This window comes from Hylobates moloch, unplaced genomic scaffold, assembly GCF_009828535.3.
Source record: "Hylobates moloch isolate HMO894 unplaced genomic scaffold, HMol_V3 SCAFFOLD_1, whole genome shotgun sequence".
NCBI classification, from domain to species: domain Eukaryota; kingdom Metazoa; phylum Chordata; class Mammalia; order Primates; family Hylobatidae; genus Hylobates; species Hylobates moloch.
The window spans coordinates 121,517,997-121,545,787 of record NW_026652276.1 but is presented as its reverse complement, the minus strand read 5'-3'; the positions used below and the strand labels follow the sequence as shown (position 1 = coordinate 121,545,787).

General features: G+C 45.3%; 1 protein-coding gene across 1 annotated transcript in view; it reads right to left on the bottom strand.

The window, feature by feature from the left end:
- Positions 1-27,791, bottom strand: part of PKD1L1 (polycystin 1 like 1, transient receptor potential channel interacting) — a 180,544-nt gene that overhangs the window by 50,707 nt on the left and 102,046 nt on the right. Inside the window, exons 33-46 of the mRNA XM_032758137.2 lie at positions 24,424-24,616; positions 22,556-22,639; positions 20,524-20,731; positions 17,721-17,827; positions 16,699-16,915; positions 14,173-14,346; positions 12,379-12,489; positions 12,213-12,285; positions 10,302-10,348; positions 9,054-9,216; positions 7,199-7,334; positions 5,993-6,077; positions 5,378-5,554; positions 3,321-3,439 (exon numbers count right to left, since the gene is read on the bottom strand). Of these exons, the coding sequence (XP_032614028.1) occupies positions 3,321-3,439; positions 5,378-5,554; positions 5,993-6,077; positions 7,199-7,334; positions 9,054-9,216; positions 10,302-10,348; positions 12,213-12,285; positions 12,379-12,489; positions 14,173-14,346; positions 16,699-16,915; positions 17,721-17,827; positions 20,524-20,731; positions 22,556-22,639; positions 24,424-24,616 (1,894 nt within the window). The remainder of the gene's footprint in view (positions 1-3,320; positions 3,440-5,377; positions 5,555-5,992; positions 6,078-7,198; positions 7,335-9,053; positions 9,217-10,301; positions 10,349-12,212; positions 12,286-12,378; positions 12,490-14,172; positions 14,347-16,698; positions 16,916-17,720; positions 17,828-20,523; positions 20,732-22,555; positions 22,640-24,423; positions 24,617-27,791) is intronic.

Sequence of the window (27,791 nt, the reverse complement as noted above, 5' to 3'; positions counted from 1 at the left end):
CTCTGACAATGACTCTAGCAGTTATTAATTGCTCCCTTGCCTAAGAAATATTCCAGGTTCATCTCGTACATTTTCCATCACCAACTTCAAATCAGGAATCCCAGTTACTCCTATTTCTTTTTGGCGGACCAAATCTAGGTGCTAAAAGTGTGTGTTGCTTCTGGGCTGTTCTAGGCCTTTTCTTGCTGGAAAAATCTAGAAAAATATTTTTACAAACCCCACGTGATTCCATACCTATACTTTCAATTCAAATTCAGGACTATAGAGTTTTGACTTCCTTGAACTCAAATCTGTACCTTCTTTCTCTCATATTAAGAATTCCACTTTTAAAGGACACCAGGAATGACAGAATTAGAAAATAACAGAATTCTTCATTTCCTTTACCCCACAATAAATCAACAAAGAAAATAAAGATACTAACGCTCCACTAACAATACGATTGGTGAAAACAGTTTTAGATATTTTTCCCCTAGTTTTTTTCTGTCCTTAGAGACTAAGCTTATATGGTCGAATTTTTAAACTTAACACAGATTTAAAAAAATCTTATTCCTTCTCTCCCCACAGGTAACTATTAATATTTCCTAAAGGTGCCTGGGTTGCCTTTCCCTTGTTTTATTTAGGGAGTGGATCTACAGGCACGCATATTCATGTCCCCTTTTATTAAGCAGTGGGCAGAACAGCACACCCGCTTTCCTCTACCTGGTGTCCCTCCTGCAGAGAATACTGCAGGCCTCTCCCTAGGAGTCTAGAGGGATAGTCCTCATGCTTCTACATAGCTGGACACTACTCCACTGTGTTCCTGTCCCTCCAGCAAGACATGTGGGTTCTTTCTAGGATATTCTCATTACAAAAAGTCCCACATAAATTGCTTTGTGTATGGGTATGCTCATGTTTTACTTACTGTGTCTGTAAGAGTGATTTTAAGAAGTGCGGATGCTGGATAAATGGTAAATGAATCTATCATTGTGTAGAGACTTCAAATTTCCCCCATAGTGGCTGTACCATTTTGCATTCACACCAGCACTGTGTGAAATGCTCTATTTGCCATAGCCTCACTAACAGAGTACGTGGTCACATTTTTGGATTTTCACAGTTTAATTTGCAATGCTCTTACTGTAAGTGAAAGGGCATTTGAATTTCTGTTATTCTGTGAACTCTCTGTTCACTTTTCCAGTCCACTTTTTTTGTTTTAAAGAGTTGCTGATCTTTTAGGCCAGGTATGGTGGCTCATGTCTATAATCCCAGCACTTTGGGAGGTTGAGGTGGGTGGATCACTTGAGGTCAGGAGTTCAAGACCAGCCTGACCTACATGGTGAAACCCTATCTCTACTAAAAATACAAAAAATTAGCTGGCCATGGTGGCACATGCCTGTAATGTCAGCTACTTGGGAGGCTGAGGCAGGAGAATTGCTTGAACCTGAGAGGCGGGGGTTGCAGTGAGTTGAGATTGAGCCACTGCATTCCAGCCTGGGCAACAAGAGCAAAACTCTGTCCCCTCCCCACCCCCCCCAAAAAAAGAATATTAAAACTTTGTTACAAATATTTTTTCCTAGTTTGTCACTGCCATTTTATTTTACAAATAGTTTCTTTTGACGTAGGAGTTATTTTTTTCTCTTCTTCAAGTTTTATGTAATCCAATTTATTTTTATTTTCCCTTTTTGTGTCTGGATTTTAAGTCATAGGGAAGTTTTCCTCAGTGAAATCTTAGAGGAACTTATACTTAAGATTATGCCTAAGTGTATTTTGTTGTATTTATTATTTGCTTTGTTGAATATGGTCTTGTATTAAATCTCTGACTTTTGCTTGTATATAAATATGATATTGGTTTTTGTTTTTTAATTTTATAACCTAATACTTTACTAGTTTTGCCTGTTTCCTAAATGCTTTCTCTGGGCCTGTCCTGCTTGGTTTGGATGCTTCCCCCAGCAGCGCCCCCAGCCACCCCACCCCAGAAGGCTATGTCCTGGCAGAGCTAGGTTTGGTTAGTTCTGAGGGCTGAGCTGACCCAACAGCTCCAGACCTCCAGACCTTGCACTCACCTGTGAAATTGACTGTGGAAAATCCTCCCAGATGCACCCACCAGACTCCCAGTGAACAACACCTACAGGAGCTTGGAGTTCTCCTATTCTCAGATACATCAGATACCCCATCCTTCCCTCCACCATGTTCTGTAGCTGCTGAGCTATAGGGTGGGTGCACTCTCTGGTTGGTCCCCACCTGAGTGCCTTCGGAGGTGTGCGTGGTGGGGGCCAACTCATTTAATTTTGTTGTGCATGTTTTCTATAGGTTTTGTTTTTGCTATCTTAATTACTCTATTTTTATGAAGAGTTCTGATAAGATTAAAAAACTTGGCCACTGCTCCATCTTCCTGGAATTCCTCTCCCACTCTCCTTTAAATGTGACATCCTAAAACAGCCACAGCTCTTCTCCTTGGAAAGGGATGTGAAAATATTTAAGGGGAAGCTAATGGTGTGCCACATTGTATGAAGGGATTGTTTTATAAGGAAGATGGCTGGAAGTGCTTCTATGACATGCCATTTTTTAAAAAACTATAAGAAATTCCCAAGTCCTTGACAAACTACACGAGAAAGATTTGTAGGAGACCGAATTCATGTTCCAAATTTAAAGAGGGATTTTGGCTAGCATTTAGCGAAGGCTCCTTGTGGTGGCTGCCATCCAGCACCACCATGATGGGAGGGGGATGGTACCGCTGAGAGAAATGCGTTGGAGGTAGAAGTTGGAGAGCTTTGCCACAGCATGATATTTCTTAAGGTTTGTGTTTTATCTAAAAGAATTCAAAATATGTTATGAGAACCATAACATAGCTGTGCATATCTGAATATTAAACTATTTTTAAATACCTGTCACTGGGCTAAATCCATGCCCTAAGAAGAGGTGTTGCATTTAACTTACAGGTTCCGCATCCTTGTGTCCCCCAGCTGGAGAAGCAGAAGTCCCAGACCATGTGCTAAGCACACGTATGGGGTGGGATGAAATCCAACTGTGTGTGTGAATCCATGCTGGATGCATGAAGCTGAGGCCCAGAGGAGGAAGCTATCTTAATCAATTTCTCATCATGGGCAAATTGTGGAACTGAGTTTTCTGACTTCAATTCTGTTTCCCTGAATTCCTCCAATCTGCTGGGCAGCACAGGTTGTTGTATAAATAAGGATGGCTCTGGGGACAGCAAGGTGGTCCCCACCTCCACTCCCCACTCCTCGAGGAGAACAATCTCCCAGGAGGACCAGCGGCAGCGGGGCGCTCCCTCCGAGAAGCGAGCTGGAGTGGAGCAAGCCCTCCCAACAGAGGCCGCCACCCACCTCAAGGCAGCCCATGTGCGACTCTCTCTCCTCATTCTCTCTCTGGTGACCCTCAGCTGGGCCTTGGATGGTGGATGCGCCCAGCGCAGGTGGCGAGCTTGTAGTCGGGCAGCCAAGACCTGTCAGGGACAAGAGCGCTGTGAGCCATGGGCTGGCGGGTGGAAGGAGAGAGGCCCCTTGTGTTCCTGCCAAGCCAAGGAATGCATCATTGCTGTGCTGTGCATTCAGCCTGGCATTTGGGAACAAAGAGGTACTTTGTATGGATAACATAGACCAGGTTGTTGGGGACGGGATCAGAGATGGGGGGTAGACCCATTTTTAAAAATCTGCTCATGTCCCAGGCAAGCTTTTATGGCAGGGATCGCAGTTGGGTTATTACAAAGAGCTGCTGTACACGAGGGGTGTGTCTACTGCCGTCAAATTACAGCAGCAATTATCTTGGGCACTGACACAGTATTTTCTCTTAGAGACTTTCAAGGTATGAAAAAATCATTTTAAAGTATAGTCGTAGCAAGAAATTGCCTTTCTTTTCTTTTTTCAAAAATCATTTTTACTTTCATACTCTGTTCGTGACAGGGCACAACAGTAGCCAGATAAGTGAACTCATTGTAGGTATTCATTCATTCAACACAAATTCACTGGATCTGAGAAATCAGAGACAGTCCTTCCTCCTAATGACTCTGGGCTTCTAGGAAATTGACAGCAGGAATGCGAACAATATAAAGCTGCACATGCAGAGTGTTGGGGCTTAAGTTACTCCTTTCAGCTGTTGTGCCGTTCTGAGAAAGGAACATGTGTGGTGGAGAGATCCGTGGAGAGGCTTGGGTGTAGGGGGGCACCCCAACTCTAAGGTGCTAATGAGCCATGCATAGGTTTGGAGATGCCAGCCTGGCCCTCAGGATCAGGCTGAATTCCTCGGAAGGAGCCTCACCTCTGAGGTTGGGACAATAGAAAGAAAATGAACAAACTGGCAGCACAGCAGGGCACAGCTGTATGAGGGGAGAAGAGGGACAGCCTTCCAAGCAGAAAGGAAAGCTGATATCCAACAGGTGTGAGGGAACCAGGGCAACGTTGTTTCTCAAGAGCTAAGGTGCTGCAGGGTGGGGGGTGCAGGAGGGAAGGGCAAGGTGGGCCAGGTTTGAGCCCCAGACTCCCCTTTACTGCAATGTAGCCTGGGCCTAATTCCTTCACCTCATCTTTAAATGGGGTGCAGTGATGCTGCCTAATTCATAAGGTGTTATAAGGAACAAATGATATGATAAATGTAAATACAGTGTAGATGTAAAACAGCACAATGACTAGTACATAGCCTGTGTGCAACACCCATCTTCAGCAGCAGCAGCCTTCATTTCAGGCAGGGCTGAGAGGCCTCAGACAGGTCCTCACACATGGAGTTTATTAGGATCCTTTGCGAGGAGGAGGGTGGAGATAAGGAGAGGCCCAGACCGGGGTCTGACTCTAAATCAACTGGGATTGGGTCCTTGGTCATAAGTGACTTGTGGTTATTACAAGAGTACAGAATTGCACATGCATTTCACGTGTACTTAGTCAATGAGCCTGTGAATATCTTTGCGGTGGCCAGTAGACCTTTTTCTTCCTTCGTAGCATTCACACTGCCCAACAGAATGCTACATATACAACAGGCAAAACTGAATAAAAGAAGAAAGAAAGGGAGGGAGGAAGGGACGAAGGGATGAAGGCAGGGAGGGAGGAAGGATGGGGAGGAGTACATTTCCTGTGGGTCCACTGAAGGGCAAATGGCCTAAGAGTTCTCCAAAATCATGGCCAAGAATTAGAGTTCTCATTTGCCTCAGCATTTTAAAATATGCTCATTTTCTTGATGCTCTAACTTCTTTAGGATGGGAGTTAAAAAAAAAATAAGTCTTATGTGTTCATTTATCACATGTGTGTGCAAAGAAGCATAAGAAATTAAGACATCCCATGGGTCTCCAAAGATGCAATCCAATTTGAATTCAAAGCCTACATTCAGATATGGGTGATAGAACATAAAGCAGTTTTTTAAAGCTCAATTTGCACTGCATAGGTAATTTTTTTACTTTTTCAACCTCGCCTGCACAGTCAGGAATACTGCAGCTTGAAGAGAAGGGGAGGCAAGTCCAGGAACGTTCTGCCAATTCAGAGTCCAGATCCCTGGTAGCCTCACACAAAGACTCAGTAAAAAAGTGGTTGTCAGCTCTTCTTTTCCAAGCAAAACCCAAGGCCATGAGGCATACCTGGAAGGAAAAACATGACAGCGCAGAGAGCCGCCCTGTGTCTGTGTTCATTCCACACACAGCTGTCCTCCTGTCCCCTAATCATGAACAGGACTCCATCTCCCAGTTTTAAAGACACCAGTAGTCACTGCCTTGGATTCCCAGCCCAACTACTCACCAGGTGTGACCTCGCCCAAGAGACCTAAATTCTCTGAGTTCAATTTCCTCAAATAAAAAATGTGGGTTAAAGTGGTTCCCTCCTCAAAGATTTTTATGAGGATTAAGGAACAGGCCCATGTGCAGCTTAGCGCAGAGCCTGGCTCCTGGTTCTCTCACACCACTACTAAAATCAGGGTATAAAGAAAAGTCATATACAACCAAAATGAAGCCTCTATTTCCCCTTCCCATCTAGGTCCTCTGCTGATGGAAGGCACTTCTACCATAGAGAGTGTTTCTTACCATAAGTGGCTGGGTGATGAAAACACAGCAGACCACGGAGAGGGACAGCAGGTGCAGCCACCGCACACACTGCTCCTGGCCAAACCTGCCCCCAGGGAAAGTGTGGTGGTCAGCACCCTGTAAGGGAGCAGGCCACCCAGCAGTCATTGCTGTCTAAGCACAGGGACACTGCCTGAGAGGGCCCGTGGCCTCGCTGTGGCAGGAAGCCTGCTGTGGGGGTGGTGCTGGACACGGGCAGTGTCTTTCTGCTCGTCGGAGGGGAACCCCTGTCTGCCAAGAGGACATCGACCTCCCTGAAGCTGCCAAGAGGACATCGACCTCCCTGAAGCTGCCCAGTGGGAAAGAGAAAGGAAAACCCAACAGGCAGATGGAACAGAGCACAGAGAAGGGAAAGGGGAGGAAAACGGGTTGGGGTATAACAATAACAACAGCAGCAACAACAACAAAGCTGGATGCTGGCGGGCGCTCCGCAGGAGCAGGCATGATGCTAACGGGACTGCTTTCACATTTCAGCTGCTCCTCCCCAAGCCCTAAGAATTAAGCCCCCTGATGTTCCTATTTTACAGATGAGCAAACTGAGGCACAAGAGAGGTCTAAGTACCTGCCCATCCTCACAGAGTGATTCAACATCTACAGTTGAGGAGATGGAAGAGACGGGAAGAAAGGGCCTTGGCTTTGCAGCTACTCTTTGTGGTTTATGAGCCACACTGAATGACCCTGAGGTCTCCGATGGCGAGTGCAAGCTGTACAGGAGCCAGAGAGGCAGCATGTGCCAGGGTGACAGGATCAGAATCTGTGGCACATGCATCATAATCCCTGTCCCGAAGGCATATGCTTTTTCAAATGATGGGACACCATGGACAGTATATTCTAGCCAGAGTTCCTGGCTGGGAACCTGCTCCTCTCAGGAGCTCTGCAGCTGGGTTCCTTCCTTCCTTGGGCGGGAGTCCTGCAGCTTCTTGTTTAATATCTGGACCCCATCCAGGCCTGCTGCCATGGCAGGGCTGGCCAGGCCAAGCTACACTTTGGGATCTGCATATGATTTTATTTACCCCAGGAGGTGGGAGGGAGCAATGAGGGAGAAAATAGCAATAGTGACATCTGGAGCCTGCATCTGATGAGTTCCCAGAAATGCAGGGATTTATTTACAAATGAGAGACTTTCCATCCGAGGACCTGAGGATGTTTGAAAAACTCTACAGCTCACCTGTAGCCTAGAAATCCTGTCCCCAAACTGCAGGCCAGAGAAGTGGTCCCACAAATGGCCCACACTGCAAAGCTCCACCAAGGCTGAGGGGCGCTTGACCGCTGGGGCCTTAGTCCCTCCAAACCACTGCTGGGTGCTGCGGAAGAGCAGGACAGAGACAAGGCAGCTTAAGAGACCTTGGCATCTCCACCCACGCGGAGTGTGGTGGTGAATCTTAGGTGTCAACTAGACTGGGTCGCCGGGTGCCCAGGCATTTGGTTAAACGTGACTTTTGAGTGTGTCCAGGGTTGGGGGTGTTTCCAGGTGACATTAACATCTGAATCAGCAGACTGAGTGAAGCAGAGGGCCTTCCTAGCCACAGGCCTCCTCCAATCCCTTGAGGTCCCGAATAGAACACACATGGCTGAGAACAAGCCAACTCCTGCCCGACTGCTGAGCTGGGACATTGGTGCTCACCTGAGGGTCTGGGGTGGGGGTGTGGTGGTGGCAACTCCTGCCTCGCTGTGCCCTCCGAAGGCTTTTGGGGACCTCCTCTTCTGAACAGACCTATGGGTCCCCAACATCAGAAGCAGAGGGACCAATTTCCATTGCAGACCCCAAACAACTAAGCAGGCTGAACTAGAATCTGAGGGTCTGCCCTGATTTGGATCAAGTCCACACACCACAAGGGACAGTGACTGGTCCCCTGCAGTTTTCATCCTTCCCTCTCTGCTGTGTAATTTCCCCCAGGGCCAGGTGTAGGACTAGAGCGTTGCCCCATATAGCTCTTCATGCCTCCGGGTGCAGCCGTCTCAGCCCATTTTCTAGCAACTGCTCTTAGAAGCAGGATGCCATGTCAACCTAGGGCAATGGAGCACAACACCTTTCAACAACTAAGGAGCTCTTGCTGGGAAGCTGGTATGAGGCAAATCAAAGGACACTGGCTGAACATAAATCAAGTAATGTGAGCTGCGGCTGGGACAGTGGCATCATCCTGAGCCACACCTTCTCCACAGCCTCATCGGTGGCTGGTCTGCCAGTGTGAGCCTTGCACTCTTGAGTGCTCCCTTCCAGCCCAGGCCATGTGTCCAGCTTGTCTGGGAGGGTTGCCGGTCCTTGGGATGAGTTTTGCTTCTGATCTACTGCTGATACTTGTGCCTACACTGAAGGCTCACCTGCCTGAAGCTTGTTCACTCACAGAAAGGATCTTTTTGTGCCTCACTGTGTGTAAGGTGCTGTGCAGCATGGGCCCAACCAGACACAGCTGCACACACAGGCCTTGCCAGTCACTGTGAACAAGCACCTGAATCCAGTACACAAGGACCTGGGCTGAGCTGGAGCCTCGAGAAAACCATCTGCTCATGTACCATGTGGCTCCAGGATCCCAAAGCCACACACCCTTGCCAGGCCAGGCCCACCACATTCTCCTCTTTGCCATCATTTGGCCGCCCTCTTAGGACTGCAGCAAGATTCAATCTCCCTGGGCACAGCCCTGGTTGTTCTAGGGTAATCCTTGCCTCTACCAGCTCATTGCTGAGATTCCAGCATAATTGGAAGCTGGGACTATCATTCACTATCACTAGCATTAAAAATGCAAAGCTTCAAATTCCAGAATACTTTAAAAAGGTTGTAAGTGTATTATTGGCTTTTAAAAAGATCTGACCCAACTTATGTTAAGTATCTTCCAGAAAGCACCAAGACTTTGGAGGAAAGTTGGACGCCTCAGCTTTGGGTGGGCCCATGCCTGGTTTTTAGATGAGACTAGAGTATTCAGTGACATTTGGCCCAACTGTGGCTCTCCTTGCCCCGCCTCTCCCAATGGCTGCAGGTCTGCTGGACTGGCAGGAAGGGGGCTGTGGTTGCAAGCCACAGTTACCTTGAGTGCGGGGAGGGCAGCAGTGGCTCTTCCCCATCAGAGCAGTCCCGTTGTGGTCAGCCCCATGAGCCTCCAGCTTAGGGGCTGGACAGGCTGTGCCATCGTCACTTGCTGCCTTCCTTTGGGCCCTGCCACTCCCAGAGAGAATAGCTGATGCAGGATGCTAGGATGACAAGGTCATGCCAAGGTTAATGTCTCCACAGACAGGGCTTCACACATGACGCTCAACAGTGGTGTGGCTTGCCACCTTCTCAGAGGACGGGCCTGGCATGGGCGGGGTGTGGTGCTCAGGCCTCTAAAGACTTCTGAGGGAGGAAGCACAGGCAGCCTGGGAGCCGGCTCCTTCGTACCCCTTGGAGGACGGTGGGTGCCCCTGGGGAAATGTTGGTGGCCTAATAGCAGCTCCACGCAGTCAGGGTGATTGCACCTGGTTCTCTGGGAGGCATGACCCTGCCACAGAGGGGAATTCAGCCAAGAGCAACGGGTTGAACAAAGCCTCCAAGTGGGGAGGGCGCAGAGCTCTGGCATGGTATTTGGAGTACGGCAGGCACACTGTGTTACGAGCAGCGGATCAAGAGTACCACCCTCAGGAACAGGAGTGGTGGAGCTGCCGCCAGGGACTTAGAGCCTGGCAAACAGGGCACTGTGTGTGCCCTCACAGGTCCCACAGAGCAGAATCCCACGTAAGCAAAGGGGCAGTCACACAGATCCCAAAAGCACTATAGCAATGGAGTACCGCAGCTGTGCTATTAGAAGCTGCCCTCCAACTGCCCCGTGTCACAGGCCTCTTTGAGACCTGGAACGGAGCTCCCAGCACTGGGGCAGCTTCTCTGAGCCCCCTCCTCACAAGGAGGTGAAGAAGCTCACTGAGCAATCACCCCGAGCCTTGCTGCTCCACAGCGTCTCTCCCACGGTCCTGCCGGTATTCACTAAGTAGACACACAGGGCTTTCCGAATTCTGCTGGGCTGCACTTCTTTCCTGTTTCAGGCCTCTGCTGAAATCCCTTCTCTCTGACCCACCTGGACAGCCGGGCTGCCGTGGCATGTGTCCTGGGAAACGGACCTCCCTCTAGGGAGGACAGCTCCCAGCCAGCACAGCAGGTCTTGCATCGATCTTTTCCTGTGTCCATCTCACCTTGAGCCTGACCCATCCATGGCCAGACCATAGCCAAGGGAGGATGCCAGAGAAATCTAATTGTTCACATTTCATGCTAGAGGATTAGCTGCTGTGCATAATGATTGATTTACCTTGCATGGCTCCTGTGCGTCTGGTATCCTTCTCCAGGAATTCGGACCTGATTCAAAAAAATAAAAGTCCAATGTATGATGCTTTGGGATGATACATTTAAAAAGGGTTTTTAAGCAATGGGGAAAGGATTCCCTATTTAATAAATGGTGCTGGGAAAACTGGCTAGCCATATGTAGAAAGGTGAAACTGAATCCCTTCCTTACACCTTATACAAAAATTAATTCAAGATGGATTAAAGACTTGCATGTTAGACCTAAAACCATAAAAACCCTAGAAGAAAACCTAGGCAATACCATTCAGGACATAGGCATGGGCAAGGACTTCATGTCTAAAACACCAAAAGCAATGGCAACAAAAGCCAAAATTGACAAATGGGATCTAATTAAACTAAAGAGCTTCTGCACAGCGAAAGAAACTACCATCAGAGTGAACAGGCAACCTACAGAATGGGAGAAAATTTTTGCAACCTACTCATCCGACAAAGGGCTAATATCCAGAATCTACAATGAACTCAAACAAATTTACAAGAAAAAAACAAACAACCCCATCAAAAAGTGGGCAAAGGACATGAACAGACACTTCTCAAAAAAAGACATTCATGCAGCCAAAAAACACATGCAAAAATGCTCATCATCACTGGCCATCAGAGAAATGCAAATCAAAACCACAGTGAGATACCATCTCACACCAGTTAGAATGGCCATCATTAAAAAGTCAGGAAACAACAGGTGCTGGAGAGGATGTGGAGAAATAGGAACACTTTTACACTGTTGGTGGGACTGTAAACTAGTTCAACCATTGTGGAAGTCAGTGTGGCGATTCCTCAGGGATCTAGAACTAGAAATACCATTTGACCCAGCCATCCCATTACTGGGTATATACCCAAAGGACTATAAATCATGCTGCTATAAAGACACATGCACACGTATGTTTATTGCGGCACTATTCACAATAGCAAAGAGTTGGAACCAACCCAAATGTCCAACAACGATAGACTGGATTAAGAAAATGTGGCACATATACACCATGGAATACTATGCAGCCATAAAAATGATGAGTTCATGTCCTTTGTCGGGACATGGATGAAACTGGAAATCATCATTCTCAGTAAACTATCGCAAGGACAAAAAACCAAACACTGCATGTTCTCACTCATAGGTGGGAATTGGACACAGGAAGGCGAAGATCGCACTCCGGGGACTGTTGTGGGGTGGGGGGAGGGGGGAGGGATAGCATCAGGAGATATACCTAATGCTAAATGACGAATTAATGGGTGCAGCACACCAACATGGCACATGGATACATATGTAACAAACCTGCACATTGTGCACATGTACCCTAAAACTTAAAGTACAATAAGAAAATAAATAAAATAAATAAAAAATAAGAAGGGTTGTTTAAGGATTAGCAGGGACACTACTTTCTTCAGCAAATACTCTTCCTTCCTGACTCAGCCAGAATGAGTATTTCTGAGAGGATAAGGCTAGAACGAGGACTTTGGTTGATGCTTCAGTCCTGATATTGGTTTGGGCAACCGTCACACCCACTTGAGGCTGCCCTAAGGAAACATGGCAGCTTGAGAAAAATGTTTAATTAATAAAATAAATGGCATTAGCAACTAGAAAATGGATTCACTATCCATCTGACAAAGACCTACTTTACTTAGCTGGTGAAAAGTATTTATATATCACTCAGAAAAAAAGGATTTTTAAGGTTCATATAAATGTGGGCAAATAAAATGGACAGATCACGGAAAATAAAATGACTTTCAAACACATGAAATGATGCTCAACGTTACTCATAATAAACATAATGCAAATTGAAAGCAGAAGATACAATTTCTACTTAGTAGATTGGTGCAAAAGGCTCAGCCCCACGGAGAGTTTCTGAGAGTTTTAATGTACATTTACCATGAGGTGCCTCGGTCTGTGCTCCTCCTCTAAGTGGGCTGTGAGGCTCCGCTCGGGCAGACCCCGGGGCTTCCTGCAGAAGGAAAGAGGCAGTTCCCCAAGCGTGTTCCCCAGCAATGAAGGGGCTGCTCAGGAGAACAGGGCCATGAGGACAAGTCGCAGGTACCTTGCTGAGCCTGAAGAGCAGGGACAAGAGCTGGGCCCCTGGAGAAGCCAGAAGGGTACACAGGAGACCCACCCTGAAGGATCCAAGGGTGGGGCTGATATCCAACTGGTGCTGCAACAAACCAACAGCAGCCATTACATCAACTCAATATGAGTCCCGCTTAAAACGCAGTCATTGTGTAATTACAAATACGTGTAATGTGAATATATACATTATATTTAATAAAAGTGCTCTTTTCATGAATCATGAATTTTAAGTTGCAATTCAATTGATTGATTGATTGATTGATTGAGATGGAGTCTTGCTCTGTCGCCCAGCCTGGAGTGCAGTGGCAAGATCTTGGCTCACTGCGACCTCCGCCTCCCTGGTTGAAGCGATTCTCCTGCCTCAGCCTTCCGAGTAGCTGGGATTACAGGCACGCACCACCACGCCCGGCTAATTTTTGTATTTTTAGTAGAAACATGGTTTCACCATGTTGGCCAGGCTGCTCTCAAACTCCTGACCTCAGGTGATCTGCCCGGTTCGGCCCCGCAAAGTGCTGGGATTACAGGCGTGAGCTACTGAGCCTGGCCACAATTCAATTTAAATAATGCTTCATGTTCGATATTGTTCTAAGAAAAAAATAGAACTATATATAGAACTGATATGGTGGATACAAGCAGAAGGAATCCGGCGAAGGCCCTTCTACCGCCGGAGTGAAAAAAAACACAAGAAATCATTTGTTTCTTCTTATACAAATCCTTTTGGATTGAACAAATGCTTGCCGAGCACTCACTCTCTACCAGGCACGTGCTCCATGGATTGAATCATGGCTACAATCCAGCAAGGCATCAACACCCACAAGGTACCGATGAACAGAGAGAAGTGGTCAGTGGTCCAACATCAGACAACATGTCAGCCTCAAAGAAGAAGCCGACCGTAGGTTTCCTCACCACAGGCCCTGGTCTATTTCCAGGTGGACAGAGCTGTTCCCTTCCTGCTACTTGATGATATTTCTTTATCCTCTTTTTACAAATTCTATGCGCTGTTATTTTTTTAATCCCACCAATCCATAATTGTTATTGGATCTCTCTGATACCTGGAGTCATAAAGGAGCCACTATGCCCAGCTGTCCTATGGATGGGTCGCTGACCTCCACCTCGGAAACGGACCTTGTCACCACATTCTCCAGCCGCACCACGACCCAGCGGTGAACCCAGTGGGCCGGGTGCATGAATGGCCATGATGTTGTCGTAGTAAACAAGTCAGTTTTCCCTCAGCCCACGTCCTGCTGTGTTGTTTTTTCCTCAGGAAAGGGAGAGTCTCCATTTTAACTGCTGATACTGATTTGGAAGTAATTTACTACATCTCATGAGGAACAATCAGACCAGAGTTGCCAGTGCAAACTGGCATCTTGAGGGAAAATGTGGCCATCAGAATGGTTCTACGTTCTTTTGTCCAGAGGTTTTATTTAAAATCTAAATGAATTGCCAACTTAAAAAAAAATTCAAGAGTGTCCTCAAAGACAACCGGTTGCCAGCCTCACTGGAAAAGTTCTGCTGCTGGGCCTTGGCACGAGCTCCCACACAGCAGCTGCCCACCGAGCCAGCAGAGTCAGGGCTGTGCAGGGCCACCCAGTGCCACACCGAGCAGAGCCTTCCTGCTCCTTCTCTGGTCCCCAGGCAGCTAGGCTTGCTTCCCCTGGTTTAAACTTTTCTGGGAGGACTGTGAGCTTTGTTGATTTCTTAGGCAAAAAGGGGCCACAGTGTAGTCTGTAATCTGGAAGCTGCTGTAAGGAAAAGCAATGGCTCTCACCTGCTCTTGCCCTCCAGCAGCGACCAGGGCAGTGAGACACGCATAGACGCACAGCAGGGAGAAGGACACGGTGAGGCGTGGCGTGTGCAGGTAGCGGCTGGAGGAGGGCCTGCTGTACACCGACAGCCAGACATGGAAATCCTCCAGGTACTCTGTGAACTTGCAATAGAAAAGCTGAAACGGAAAGCAGGAGAAGTGTTCCCTGATATGGGGCATTTCTGTCAAAAAAGCAAATTCCTGACTGTTAAGCAGCGATCGTCTGAGCAGAGACTGCGAGCTTTCTGGCTCTTCCATCCCAGCTGCTTAGCTGTGTACCAGGTGGGCTGTGGTGCAGGTAGATGGCACTGCACTCCCCACACTCTCTGGCTCTGCTATCCTGGCTGGTTAGCTGGTACTAGGTGGGCCGTGGGTGCAGGTGAACAGCACCTCACTCGAGGCCTCTCGAAGCTGCTCCTCCTTCCGCCTCCTTGGCAGCCCCCTTGCTCCAGCCACGCTCCTATCACGCTGGAGTCTGGCCCACCTGGCTTTCCTCTGACACCTCCTGAGCTTTGGCACATGCTTCTCCGAGTTTCACCTGCCTGGCTCTCAAATGCCTTCACTCCCAGTCTCAGGAGACCTTCTCTCCAGAACTTCTGATCAGTCCCTCCTTGGTTCTCCATCATATTCCTAAGAGACTTCCTAAAACCCTTCCACTCTCAGAACTTTCCCTGGCAACATAGTTAATTTCAACTGGGCTTTGAGTGCACTGAGAGTGGGGCTGAGTCACCTCCACCTCTGTCCTCAGTAGCCCACAGTGTCTGGTACACAGTGGGAGATACGTTGCTTAGGAATTGCACTAAATTTTAAGTTCCAATTCAATTCAAATAATGCGTGGGGCTCAACATTGGTCTAGAAAAAACGAAAGTATATACAGAACTGCTCTTACGGAATATGAGCAGAGCACAGAAGCGAATGCCAGAAAAATCGTACTAACAGAACAAGAATATATCTTCTTTATGTAAACAGACTAGCCAACAAGCAACGCTTGATTCAAAACACACACAAGTGCTTATACGTGACTAAATTAATAAGCCTACATTTCTCACAAAAAGCTCTCAAGCACAATAGCTGGAGGATAAGCAACGTATGTCTCCTGTTGTTAACTACGGTTCCTCAGCTAAACAGTCATTCTCACATGGAAACAATCGTCTAAGGGGAAGCCCCAGTTGAATGGACCTTCAGTTTTAGATGTTGAAGAATTTCCACATGCTGTGGCTGATTGAAAACTTGTTTCAAATCCTTTGTGATTATGTTTCTTACCAGCTTAGCAATATGTCCGGCCTGAAAATGCCAAGGCCTTGAGCCTGGGCCTCTCATCAAGGCAGGTGGCAACAGGGCAGGTTGGCAAGAAAGCCCAGTGGCCTGCGAGATCCGGCGACACTGGGGACTGTCTGAGTTCACTGGGCTGTTACCACTGTTTGAGACCCAGCTTCAGGAAGTACTCATTAGGAACACAGAGTCACACATGAAAGTTCCCACAATGTTGTCCATTACCATAACAAATGAAAGAAAGCTATAAATGCCCAACAGGTCTTCAGCAAGTGGTCATGCACAGTGGGCCACTATATAGCCCTGAAATGATGTTTTAAAAATTCATGAAGAGACCTACTCTAAAATGTTGAATAAGAAAGTGCAAAATGCAGCCAGGCGCGTTGGCTCATGCCTGTAATCCCAGCACTTTGGGAGGCCGAGGCAGGAGGATCACAAGATCAAGAGATCAAGACCAACCTGGTGCAACACCGTCTCTACTAAAAATACAAAAATTAGCCGGGCGTGGTGGCGTGCACCTGTAGTCTCAGCTACTTGGGAGGCTGAGGCAGGAGAATCACTTGAACCCGGGAGGCAGAGGTTGCAGTGAGTCGAGATCATGCCACTGTACTCCAGCCTGGCAATAGAGTGAGACTCCACCTAAAAAAAAAAAAAAAAAAAAACACACACAGAAAGAAAGTGCAAAATGCATGGCATTAGCATCACAATTGTGTGAAATGTGTTTGCATATAGGGAAAGATGGAAAGGACATGCAAAAATCACAACTTCCATGGTTAGTTTGTGAGGTTATCTGTTATTTTGTCACTTTGGCCATCTCCTGCCATCCTGGACCTGACCACATCTGTACCACATCTGTAATTACTCTATTGATAGTTATCTAGGTTGTTTGGGACACACGCAGGGCACTGAAAAGTCTTTAATTATGGGCCTCTGGACATCACAGACCACCAGCAACCATAAATTCCAGAAATGCTATTACAATTACAGAGAAGCATTACTGCAATAATTAATAATCATGAAGGGTAATTAATCCATGCTTGGATGGCCACTTAATGAATGTATCATTTAATATTTTGATATCTTGGTAATTAACTAAGAAAAGAGGAACACACTTTAGAAGAGTTCAAAGACACAACTGTGGCAAGTGAAGCAGAGACAGGTGCCATGTTCTGCCGGTCGGCCAGGTGCACCACGAGAGACCACCTGGAGGGAGCCTACCTTCCGGAAGCCGAGTCCCCCTTGCAGACAGGTGAGCTCTCGCTCCACGCGACCATCATGCCTGCTGGCAGACAGCCAGCACTGGGCAGGGAAGAACCAGCCCTGTCCCGTGCGCAGCTCCTTCACCATCACGTGGCTGATGAACCAGCCTGGGGAAGGCCCACGGCTGTCGTGCCAGAGGCGGATCTTCCTCAGCAGGCCCAGCTGGGCAGGAGCGCTGGAGGCACACACAGCAGCGTCTCAGCCGGGTGGGTGACAGTGTGGTCCTGGCATCCCATCAGCCCCAGTGCTCACCCTCAAGGCACTGATGGCCCACAGAGGGTGGATGGGACATGTCAAAGGTGACTGACATGCAGAGTGACATGTGAAGCCCCCTGGAACCTGGCCAGAGGATGGGAAATCCCAGCAAGCACAGTGACCCTGCACTCAGGCCTTCAATATCCACCAGCTTTCCCAAATCAAAGTCACACAAATCTCGTTCATGTATTTGTCTCTAGTGTGGATTAGTCTAAAGTTAACCTTTTCTCTCTTAAAGAAGACATAATACTCCAAACCTATAAATATCATACATGAAATTTACCAGGAGAAAAAATAATTTAGTTCAGTCCTTTCATATTTTCTAAGACGCCAGGTGCTTGCATCCTATCTTGTAAAATTCACTCTTTCTCCAACCCATCTTTGTGACACCATATGTCCTCGCTCTTCCAAACTGGGGACAAATCTAATTAAGGTCAGAAGGTTTAGTGTCATAGAAAACACTGATTATGAGCTTTACTGGTATGTAAAATAAGTAAGTCTTCTTCCCCCACCCTCCTTCCTTCCTTGCCTCACATAAACTTATTGTTTAATCTACTCAGAATAACAAACTGTAAAAATACATCATAAAATTGTTTGTATATAAATCGATGCTCACTATTAGAGACCAATGTTATGTATTCTACTGTTTTGCATTTGTGATAAGGTTACACCAATTCTGATTGGCCTCTCTTTCCCAAATCTAGCAGTGAAATATTTTGGAATACCTCAGGATAAAGGTGTGTCTGGAATTCCTTTCAAACAGGGGCTTCTCTGGACAGGAGAGCTCCTTGGTTTCTGACAGTCCATTGTCGCCACATAAAACAATGTACACCTCAAAACAAAGAACAGGGGTAGGAACTCAGGCTATTTCACAGCAGACACCATGTAATGCTGGGCAGGGCTTCCTTGCACTTTCTCCCAGCGTCCCACCCTTCCTCAAAACCATCTGCAAGGTGGAGTGCCACAGCCTGGAGCCAGGGGATGAGGGGGCACATCCAGTCCCAGGCTTCCCTGGAGAGCCAGAGGAGGGCCTCGAAGTGGAGCCTGGTAGAATTGGCCATTTCCTCACCTATTTGATCTAGAAAAGCCAGATCCCAACTAGGATTCGGGAGGGCATTTGTTTTTTCATGAGGGCAGGAGAACACCACAGTGGGCACACCATTTTCCTCCTTGTGGTTTGGCAGGGAGATGCCAGAGGAGCCTGGACCCGGAGTAGGGTACCCATGCGGTACACCCTGCGGGCACACCCTGGGGAGACACATGCCAATCTGGCTGGGCTTGTCATTCCTCACTGGTATCTTCTGTCACACAGAAATGAACAATTCTGATGTAATGTCACTTATCAAATTTTCATTTAAGAAAGATATTTCTGTTTCTGAAATCCTTCCTTATTTGAAAGTGTATATTTTCTTTGACTAGTTTCTAAACTTTGTGTTTTCACCTTTCTTTTTTTTTTTTTTTTGAGACGGAGTCTTGCTCTGTCGCCCAGGCTGGAGTGCAGTGGCGCAATCTCGGCTCACTGCAAGCTCCGCCTCCCGGGTTCACGCCATTCTCCTGCCTCAGACTCTCCGAGTAGCTGGGACTACAGGCGCCCGCCACTACGCCTGGCTAATTTTTGTGTATTTTTAGTAGAGACGGGGTTTCACCGTGGTCTCGATCTCCTGACCTCGTGATCCACCCGCCTCAGCCGCCCAAAGTGCTGGGATTACAAGAGTGAGCCACCGCGCCCGGTGTTTTCACCTTTCTGTCTCTAATGTTCTGGAGTTCATTTTTTGTGTGTATGATGTAAAGATTTAATAGTACCTTTTTCCACAAGGACAGCTATTGTTCCAAAATATGTTTTGAAACAGTGCACCCTTTCCTGTGGTTTGTGAGACCTCTAGTCTTCCCTAGAAATCCCTCCTCAGTACCTCTCCTGCAGTCACGACACGATCTCAGGTACTACGGTTTGAAAATAAGCCTGGATATCGAGCTGGGAGGCCCCTGCCCTGTTCTCCTCTTGAGAGTTGGCTTGACTGGTCTTGTAATTCTCTTGTATTCTTTTCTACCTGAATTTTAGGATCAGTTTTCCAAGTTCTACAAAACACCTTCCTGGAATTATGAATAGATTTAATTGGATTTAACCTCATTATGCCTTAGGTTTTCATTTGTAAAGTGGGTATATTAATAGAATTTCATTCACACTGTTATTATTAATGTTATAGATTAATTTGGGAGAAATGACCAAGGAAAATCGGCTTTCTCATCCACAATCATAGCTCTTTATTTAGATCTCTTATGCATATCAGGAATAGTTCCTTCATGATGGTCCTGTATGTGGGGTTTGATGAATTCACTTCAGGCACCCCACCATTTTTTACTGTGACAAAGAGGTTCTTGTTTTCAACTCCATGTTATAAATAGTTATTGCTGTTTTATAGAGATTATTTTGATGATTTTTTCTTAATCACAAATTCAGCAAGTTTCTTTAATGTTATTAGTGCTAATCATTAGAGGGAAGATGCTTCTTCATTTACTATGTAGACAACCTCATTCTGTGCGAAGAACCATCTCTTTCTCCCTTTTGGAACCTTATATTCCTGTTTTATTTCTTGCTTTATTGTTTTTACCAGGATTTCTAGTACAATGATAAATAGCAGTGCTGACAGCAGATATCCCTTATAAATCATCTAAAGCTTCATGACTAAATCTTCCTTTGTTAGGTTAAGAACATTCCTATGTGTATGCATTGCTTGTGAATATATACATGTATGTTTATCTGATAGACAATTTAAATATACAGTTGGTAGATGAAGGGCTTATGGTGAGTAAAGACCACATAAGCTTTAAAAATGTGTTGTGTCCCCATCTATCCTACTACACTGTGGCACCCCATCTCATTCATCCTCCCATCTAACTCTTTCTCATCTACACCCCAATCCTATTGATTCCATAAAGTAACCATGGTTCCCTCGGGAAATGGGAGCGTGAGTTCCAAGGGCAGAGGGAGTCTCCCTCTCTGAGGGATTTGTGTCACACGCACTTCGAATTGCACATGGCTCTGCCCGGGTCCAATTTCCGCCCCTGCAGACCTCACCTCCACAGCTCACCGCTGCACCACTGCTCCACTGGGCCCAGTGCTGGACTATTTCCTTCTCCACCGCATCCTGCTTCCCACCCCACCTTCATCCTCCACCAGCTTCTCTGGGACTGTCATCTTCAGCCCCAAGCTCAGAAGAGTACAACTCATTCTCAGAGTCTCAAAGATCCACTCAGAGACAGAACAGACCTCCCCGGGCTGCTTTCCACAGTGGAGACAGAAGGAAAAGGGATTGGAGCAGCTGCAGAAGGTGAAGGGGTCTGCTCTTCACCCTGACAGATGTGCAGGCCAAGGGAGGGCAGTGGAAAGGGCAGGCAAGCCTTGCCTCAGCAATGAGATGAGGCTGCTGTGACAGGTGACAGATGGGGCAGCCAAATCACCAAATCCTCACTTCTGATGTTGACACTGCTTAGACACCATCAAAGAGTACCCCCAGATGCTTGAGCTACCTTTGAGGTCAACCTGGCCGGAGCTCGGAAGCCGGTGTCAATGACGACCGCATATAGCTGATGGCCCAGCAGGGGAGCTTCTTGCAGAAAGATGTAACCAGCTTTCTTTTTTTCATGATGATCTACTTGTCTACTTCTAGCGACCAAAAATCCATAAAGAATCATAGAACCCATAATAAAAATACTGGGAAGCAAGTTTTCTGGGTGGCTATAAACAAAAGGAGAGATATAAAGAAAATTGCTCATGAAAATAGACATATAGGAAAAGACTGATTGCCACCCCTAGCCCCTTACACACAAAAGTCCCTGCTGGGCTTCACTGATACATTTTTACACTTGCTGGAAGCTGAGTTAGAAGAGCTTTGAAGGCAGGGAGCTGGCCTGTGGTCCAGTGAGCAGCACCCCACAAGCATGGACTCCAGAGCCAAAGAAACCTTGTAATGGACCAGCTCCTGTGCTAGGCGGCTGTGCCATGCTGGGTCTGAGGAACTTTCATTGTGAACTATGGCTAAGAATGTTAATCTTGCTGCTATTGTAAAGATTAAGCAATACAAATATACAAAATTCTTGAAACATGCAGGTGCCATTATGTTCCTCCCTCTCTCCCTCTCCTGCTAGCAGAACAAGGCTATGAGATGTTGGCGATGTTTTGGAGACCCTGCCTGTGCCTCCCACCGCCCCTGTAGATGATGCTGCTTGTTCCCTACCTGTAGCCTCTACCTACCTGTTCCCAGGCACCAACACTGGCTGGGGAGAGATCACTGGATGCCCACAGATCCATAGGATGACATTCATATCAGGCTGCTGTGCAGGGACTCTAACCTAACTGGAGTCTTACAGATTTCTGATGGGATCTCAGAGGGTGGGCACCAGGGTCTATGTCACAGGGGGATGTTGCCCACCCCATCCCCTGGCATTCTGCTCTTTGATTCATCTGAGGATTGGGCTCTGTTCTTGGTTTCTCACCTGCCCTCTTTTTCCCCACCAAGATAGAGTCTGTTCGGAGCTCTGCCCCATGAGCTCTGCAGGGTGCTCACATCCTTCCACCTGGACAATACTCTGAAACCTTTCGGATTCTGGCCAGATAGCCCCTGTAGAACTTCAGGTCTTGCCTCTCTCTGGACATCTTCCAGGGCTGCTTCCCCCATGGTTTGCCCCAGCCCCAGTGGTGTCAATGCCGCAGACACCACGGTTGAGGCTGCTGTCTTCCGAGCCCCGATCACTGAATGGCCAGTGACCTTTTCTGCACCCAACATCTGTTGCATTAGAAATTCATGTCTTATTTACTAATTATCTGGTCCACCAACTAGTCTATAAAGTAATATGATTGATGAAATAATAAAGTAAGGTAGAGTTTCCTATTATATGAACATAAGGAGAAAAAAATTTAACACTCAACACCCCAGAAAATGCAGACTCTGCCCTAGATATTCATTCAGCAAATATTTACTCTAAGCATTGTATTAAATGTAGGGTGACACTGATGAATAAGACAGGGAATGTTCCTGTCCATATCAGCTTACATTCACTTTACTTGTATCTCAGAGTCTAAATATAACCATTTCATATAAAAGTGGCTATAAAAATAGTGTACATTTTAATTCCATTATCTAAAATGGGATACTCCAGAGAGAGAAAGAGGGAGCTATTAATAATTAGGCTATGACAATAAACATAAACCAGGACAGGCTCTTTGGGCATTATTGTCACTGTAGATATCAACCCTATCAATAATAATTGACCAAATTCACACTGAACTAAAACTAAACTTAAAACTATGAAAAGCATGTTGACTTTCTTGTGTTTATAAATCTCTCATCAGTGAATTTAAGTATAGAGAGACAAGATATATAAGTATATATTCAACTATATAATATTTAAAGATAATTATCTACTAATATGCACATTTCAAATGTGCAATAATATTAAGTAACATGGATTTCAAGCACCCCCAGAATTGTATGTGGGCATCCTGAGTGAACAGTAAAACAAATAAAGTCTATGAAGTCTTTATGTAGGAAATGGAACTTACCTCTGTAACTTGGAAATGTCACTCACTTCAAAACTGGCCTTCAGCTTTCTCCTTAGGAGAGCGAATGCCGCGAGGCGATGGTAGCTAGGAGGGAAATGAGGATGAGGATACAGAATGTGTGGAGAGAGCAGCTGTTGACAGTGTAATGGCATGTTGGTTAAAGGAATGTGAAAAGGAAGAAAGAGTACAATAATGATAACTTTATGACTAAGACCCAGTTTAAAAGATTCACCTGAAACCTAAGTTAGAAATGAGGGACTCTTCTGATGTGCCAGAGTTCTTCACATCTGCGTGTTGGGGCACACGGCTCCCATGGAGGCTGTCCTGAGATGCAAGACTCCAGAGCACATGGCGGTCTTCACGACAGCCCTCCATGGCATGGCTGCAGCCTGAGGCTCTCACGTCCCAGTCACAGCCTAGCTGTGCTGCTAGTCAAGCTCTGGCCAGCTCCTCTGCCTAAGCGCCAATTCCTGGCATTACAAATATCCTACCCTGACAATCACTGTAAACACTGTCTCCTTTTTTAAAAATAAAGTCTATCTCACCCTCATTATCTTGTGAGCAGGTCCTATGTGTTATTGATTTATTTTGTTTGTTTGTTTGTTTGTTTTTGAGATGGAGTCTCGCTCTGCTGCCCAGGCTGGAATGCAGTGGCGTGATTTCAGCTCACTGCAACCTCTACCTCCCAGGTTCAAGTGATTCTTGTGCCTCAGCCTCCCAAGTAGCTGGGATTGCAGGTGTGTGCCCATCTAATTTTGTATTTTTAGTAGAGATGGGGTTTGCTATGTTGGTCAGGCTGGTCTCAAACTCCTAACCCATCTCAGCCTCCCAAAATGCTGAGATTACAGGCATGAGCCACCACGCCTGGCCTGTTATTCATTTTTGTGCCCTTGGCTCCTAAAAAAGTGCCTAGCAGAGAGTAGTTATGTAATAGAGAATGAATGATTGCATTAATGCATTTATCAATAATTTAATATTGAAGCAAAATATTGGGCCATTACCAATAAGTTTGGATGTGCTCCTAGCAATGGCATGAGAAAAATTGAAGAGTGCAACATAAGAAAATCAATAAACCGCTATGAATTGCACTGATATGGTATGATCTGGATATATTTGCCTCCTAGCAGGAAATCACAAAATATAATGTCTTATGGCTTGTTTTTTAAAAGGAAATGACTATTTGTTTCTAAATATGCCTAATAATTGCTTATCTCTATCCTAATGAAAAGGTAAGGGCAACAAAAAAGAATGAACTGAGCCTCTTATAGAATTGTTAGTCTGTCAGCTAGATGACAAATAATTTCTAATTTAGTGACATGACTCATATGCCCAGAAATTTCTGAGGAGGCTGTTCATGTTTGCGCAGAGACTTTTCTTGCCTCAGAAAGCACACGATTACCACCAGGCCGTGGAGGGTCCTCTGAAGATGAGGGACTCTCAGAGCAACATGGGGGCATGGTGAGAACTGAGGGTCCCACCTGCCTGACTACAAACTGCGTACTCAAAGGATGTCAGCACTTCTATGATAAGAAAACTGATAGGTTCATCTATCACTCATCCACTGACTCACGTCTTCAACAGACACTTAATAAACACCTCCTCCATGACAGTCGCCATGGGAAGGAGGAACACGAGGAGACTCTATAAAGCAGCCCTTGCTCCTTGGGAGCCCATACAGTGGGAGAACCAAGGCTGACACACAAACTGGCTACGAGAGAACTGACACAGGCTACAGAGTTGTACAAACCAAGAGTGCTCCAGCTTCTTAAGGACAAGGTTCAGGAAAGGCTCTAGGGGTTGGGCCAAATGCAGAAGACAAGGCAGTCATTTACGAAAAATCTCAGATTCTTTCTCAAATGTGTCTATACCTGCAGTTCACTTTTTCAGGAGAAGTTCCTGGTTGTGGAGAGAAATGTTCAGATTTCCACTCTCTCTTGTCCCAAAACAGGCATCGGATCCACTGGAAATGTACTGTATAGTTCACTGCCTTAGCTAAATATCTATTTGGAGGTTTTCTGTCATAGTCAGCATCCAATAAGGATAAATAGCCTACATTGGCATCTAAAAAGAGAAAACATAAATAAAAAGTACAACCTGAGGTTTGCATAAAGGCATTCTCCGTTTCAAATGCAGACAGAGTAGGCAGATAGGTGGGGACAAGGAGTAGAGATGAGCAAGAACTGAAAGATAGCATCAAATTCTAGCCATTTCCTGTCCCTGAAGCATTTAAATTTGGATTAAATCTACCCAGTCAAAGCTCCTGGATGCAGATATGAATTGAGGAATGGTAGAGAACTGGGAAGAAAAACAGTGTTTCTAGCATCCCTTATGTTCCAAGTGCCCCCTGACACCCTGAACAGGCCACACCCCCTGACCCTAGTGGGGATGGAAGAGGGTTGAGTCAGTTTCTTTAGCTGAAATTCAAGCCCACTTCCTGCCCCTCGCCAGTTTGTCAGCCAGCCTGAGAAATTTCAGTATACCCAGAGTCTGAACCCATTCTGGTGAGGACGGCACAATGACCCATGGAGTTTTAGCCCATAATTTATTTTTATGTTTAGCCTGCTTTGTATGTTTAGAAGCAGAAGTATTTAACATTCTATTTATTTAAAAATTGCCCAAGACTTTTTAAATAAATGATGTTGGGACAACTAGACATTAGCCCTTTGTAAAAATACGGGCATCTCATGCTATAAAAAATAATAATAAACACTAGCAAATCAGGTATCTAAATATAAAAGAAAAAACAAAAACAAACTGCACAAGTACTGAGGAACACATGAATGACTTCTTTTATAATCTGGACTTAAGAAATAAATTTCAAATGATGGCTCAAAATCTAAGAGTCTTACAAGAAATGGTGAATAAATTACTATTTTAAAAATAGCCCTAACATATAAAGCGCTCTTAAACATCAAGAGAAAACAAACTCAATACAAAAATGGGCATATATGAACAATTCACAGAAAACAAAGTGGATAATGGCTTTAAATATATGAAAAAATACCCAACTTAATTCATATAAAATGCATATTAAAATGAACATTTCTCAATTATATGACTGGCAAAACTCAATAGCTTGAAAATACATCCTTTTGGCAAAGAAGTGGGAAAACAGGCAGCGTCAGACACTGCTGGACGTAAACGTGACAATACCTACCAAAACCACACAGGCATTTACCATTCGACCCAGGAACAGCCTATCTAGGAATTAAACTTGAAGATATATTCCTCCCCCTACATGTAATACAGTATATGCACAAGTCTTCCATGCGAATACATAGGAGACTGGCTGAATAAACTACGGTCCATCTATACAATGGAGAAGCACATGGCAGTTAAAAAAAAAAAGATATTGATGAATAAATACATATGGAGTGATTTCTAAATATGTAATTTAAGTAAGAAAAGCACAACACAAATGAGCGTAAGAAATAAGGGGAAATAATGTGGGTATGCATGGGCTTATTTTCCCAAAAAGAAACATCAGAAAAACAATTCCCATAAAATTATAATAATCGAGGCAGGGCGCAGTGGCTAGTATCCAGAATTCATAAGGAACTCAAACAAATCACAAGAAAATACAAATAACCCCATCAAAAAGTGGGCAAGGACCTGAACAGACAATTCTCAAAAGAAGATATGTAGATGGCTAAAAAATATGTGAAAAAATACTCAACACCACTAAGTAATAGGGAAATGCAAATTAAAACCACAATGAGATACCATCTTACTCCTGCAAAAATGGCCATAATTTTTAAAAATCAAAAAATAATAGATGTTGGTGTGTATGTGGTGAAAAGGGAATACTTTTACACTGCTTGTGGGAATGTAAACTAGTACAACAGAACCAACCTAAATGCTCATCAACCAACAAGTGGATAAAGAAAATATGGTATGTATGCACCATGGAATACTACTCAGCCATAAGAAGGAACAAAACAATGGCATTTGCAGCAACCTGGATGGAGTTGGAGACCATTATTCTAAGTGAAGTAACTCAGGAATGGAAAACCAAATACTTTATGTTCTCACTTACAAGTGGGAGATAAGCTATGAGGTTGCAAAGGCATAAGAATGACATAATAGGACTTTGGGGACTTAGGGGTAAGGATGAGGGGGTGAGAGATAAAAGACTACACATAGGGTACAGGGTATACTGCTCGGGTGATGGGTGCACCAAAATCTCACAAATCACCACTAAGGAATTTATTCATGTAACCAAAAACCACCTATTCCCCAAAAACTACTGAAATAAAATAAAATAAAGGAAACAAATGAAAACAATTACCTATAACGACTAGGTGATAACAAGGTAGAAGAATAGGCTGTTGAAAGATTTAGCTCTGAGACATACATCTTTAAATGTGCTTTAGACATTTGAACAATAAAAATGTCTCACAAATTCAAAACATAAATTAATGTTAAAAAATGGGGACAGGTACCGTGGCTCACACCTGTAATCCCAGCACTTTGAGAGGCCAGGGAGGATGGATGACCCGAGGTCAGGAGTTCGAGGCCAGCCTGACCAACATGGTGAAACCCTGTCCCTACTAAAAATACAAAAATTAGCTGGGCCTGGTGGTGCATGCGTGTAATCTCAGCTACCTGGGAGGCTGAGGCAAGAGAATCGCTTGAACCCAGGAGGCAGAGGTTGCAGTGAGCCGAGATCATGCCATTGCACTCCAGCCTGGGCAACAAGAGCAAGACTCTGTCTCAAAAAAAAAAAAAAAAAGGATAAAAGTAAGCCTTAGCATTAAGTACATGCAAAAAAGTGAACCTAGCTGTATATAAAATGTATAGCAAAACCCCACAGAGAAAATAATTAATTCAACTAACTTGACTATGTGCTCTTACTGTAATATATCATGTAAGAATGTAAAGTCAAAACTAAACAAAAAAATCTAGAAAGAAACATTGAACTTTATCTGATAGGTTTGTGATTGTTAGGGGTACAGGTGCTTTAATTCTAAAACAACTTAGATTTAAATCGTTTTACTGTAGGATAGTGTATACTGTAGGACAGAGCAAAGTGAATTTTGCTCATCGGAAACTGGCTCTCAAGTTCTCATATTTTGGCAACTGGAATTCTCACTGTAGGAGAATGGGGATCTGAACACACAATGGGAGAAAGTAAGAAGGAACCCTGGGTGTTGGATTTGAATTAAGGCATTGTCATTAACTCATTTTACACACACACACACACACACACACACACACATTAAATCAATGACGCCCC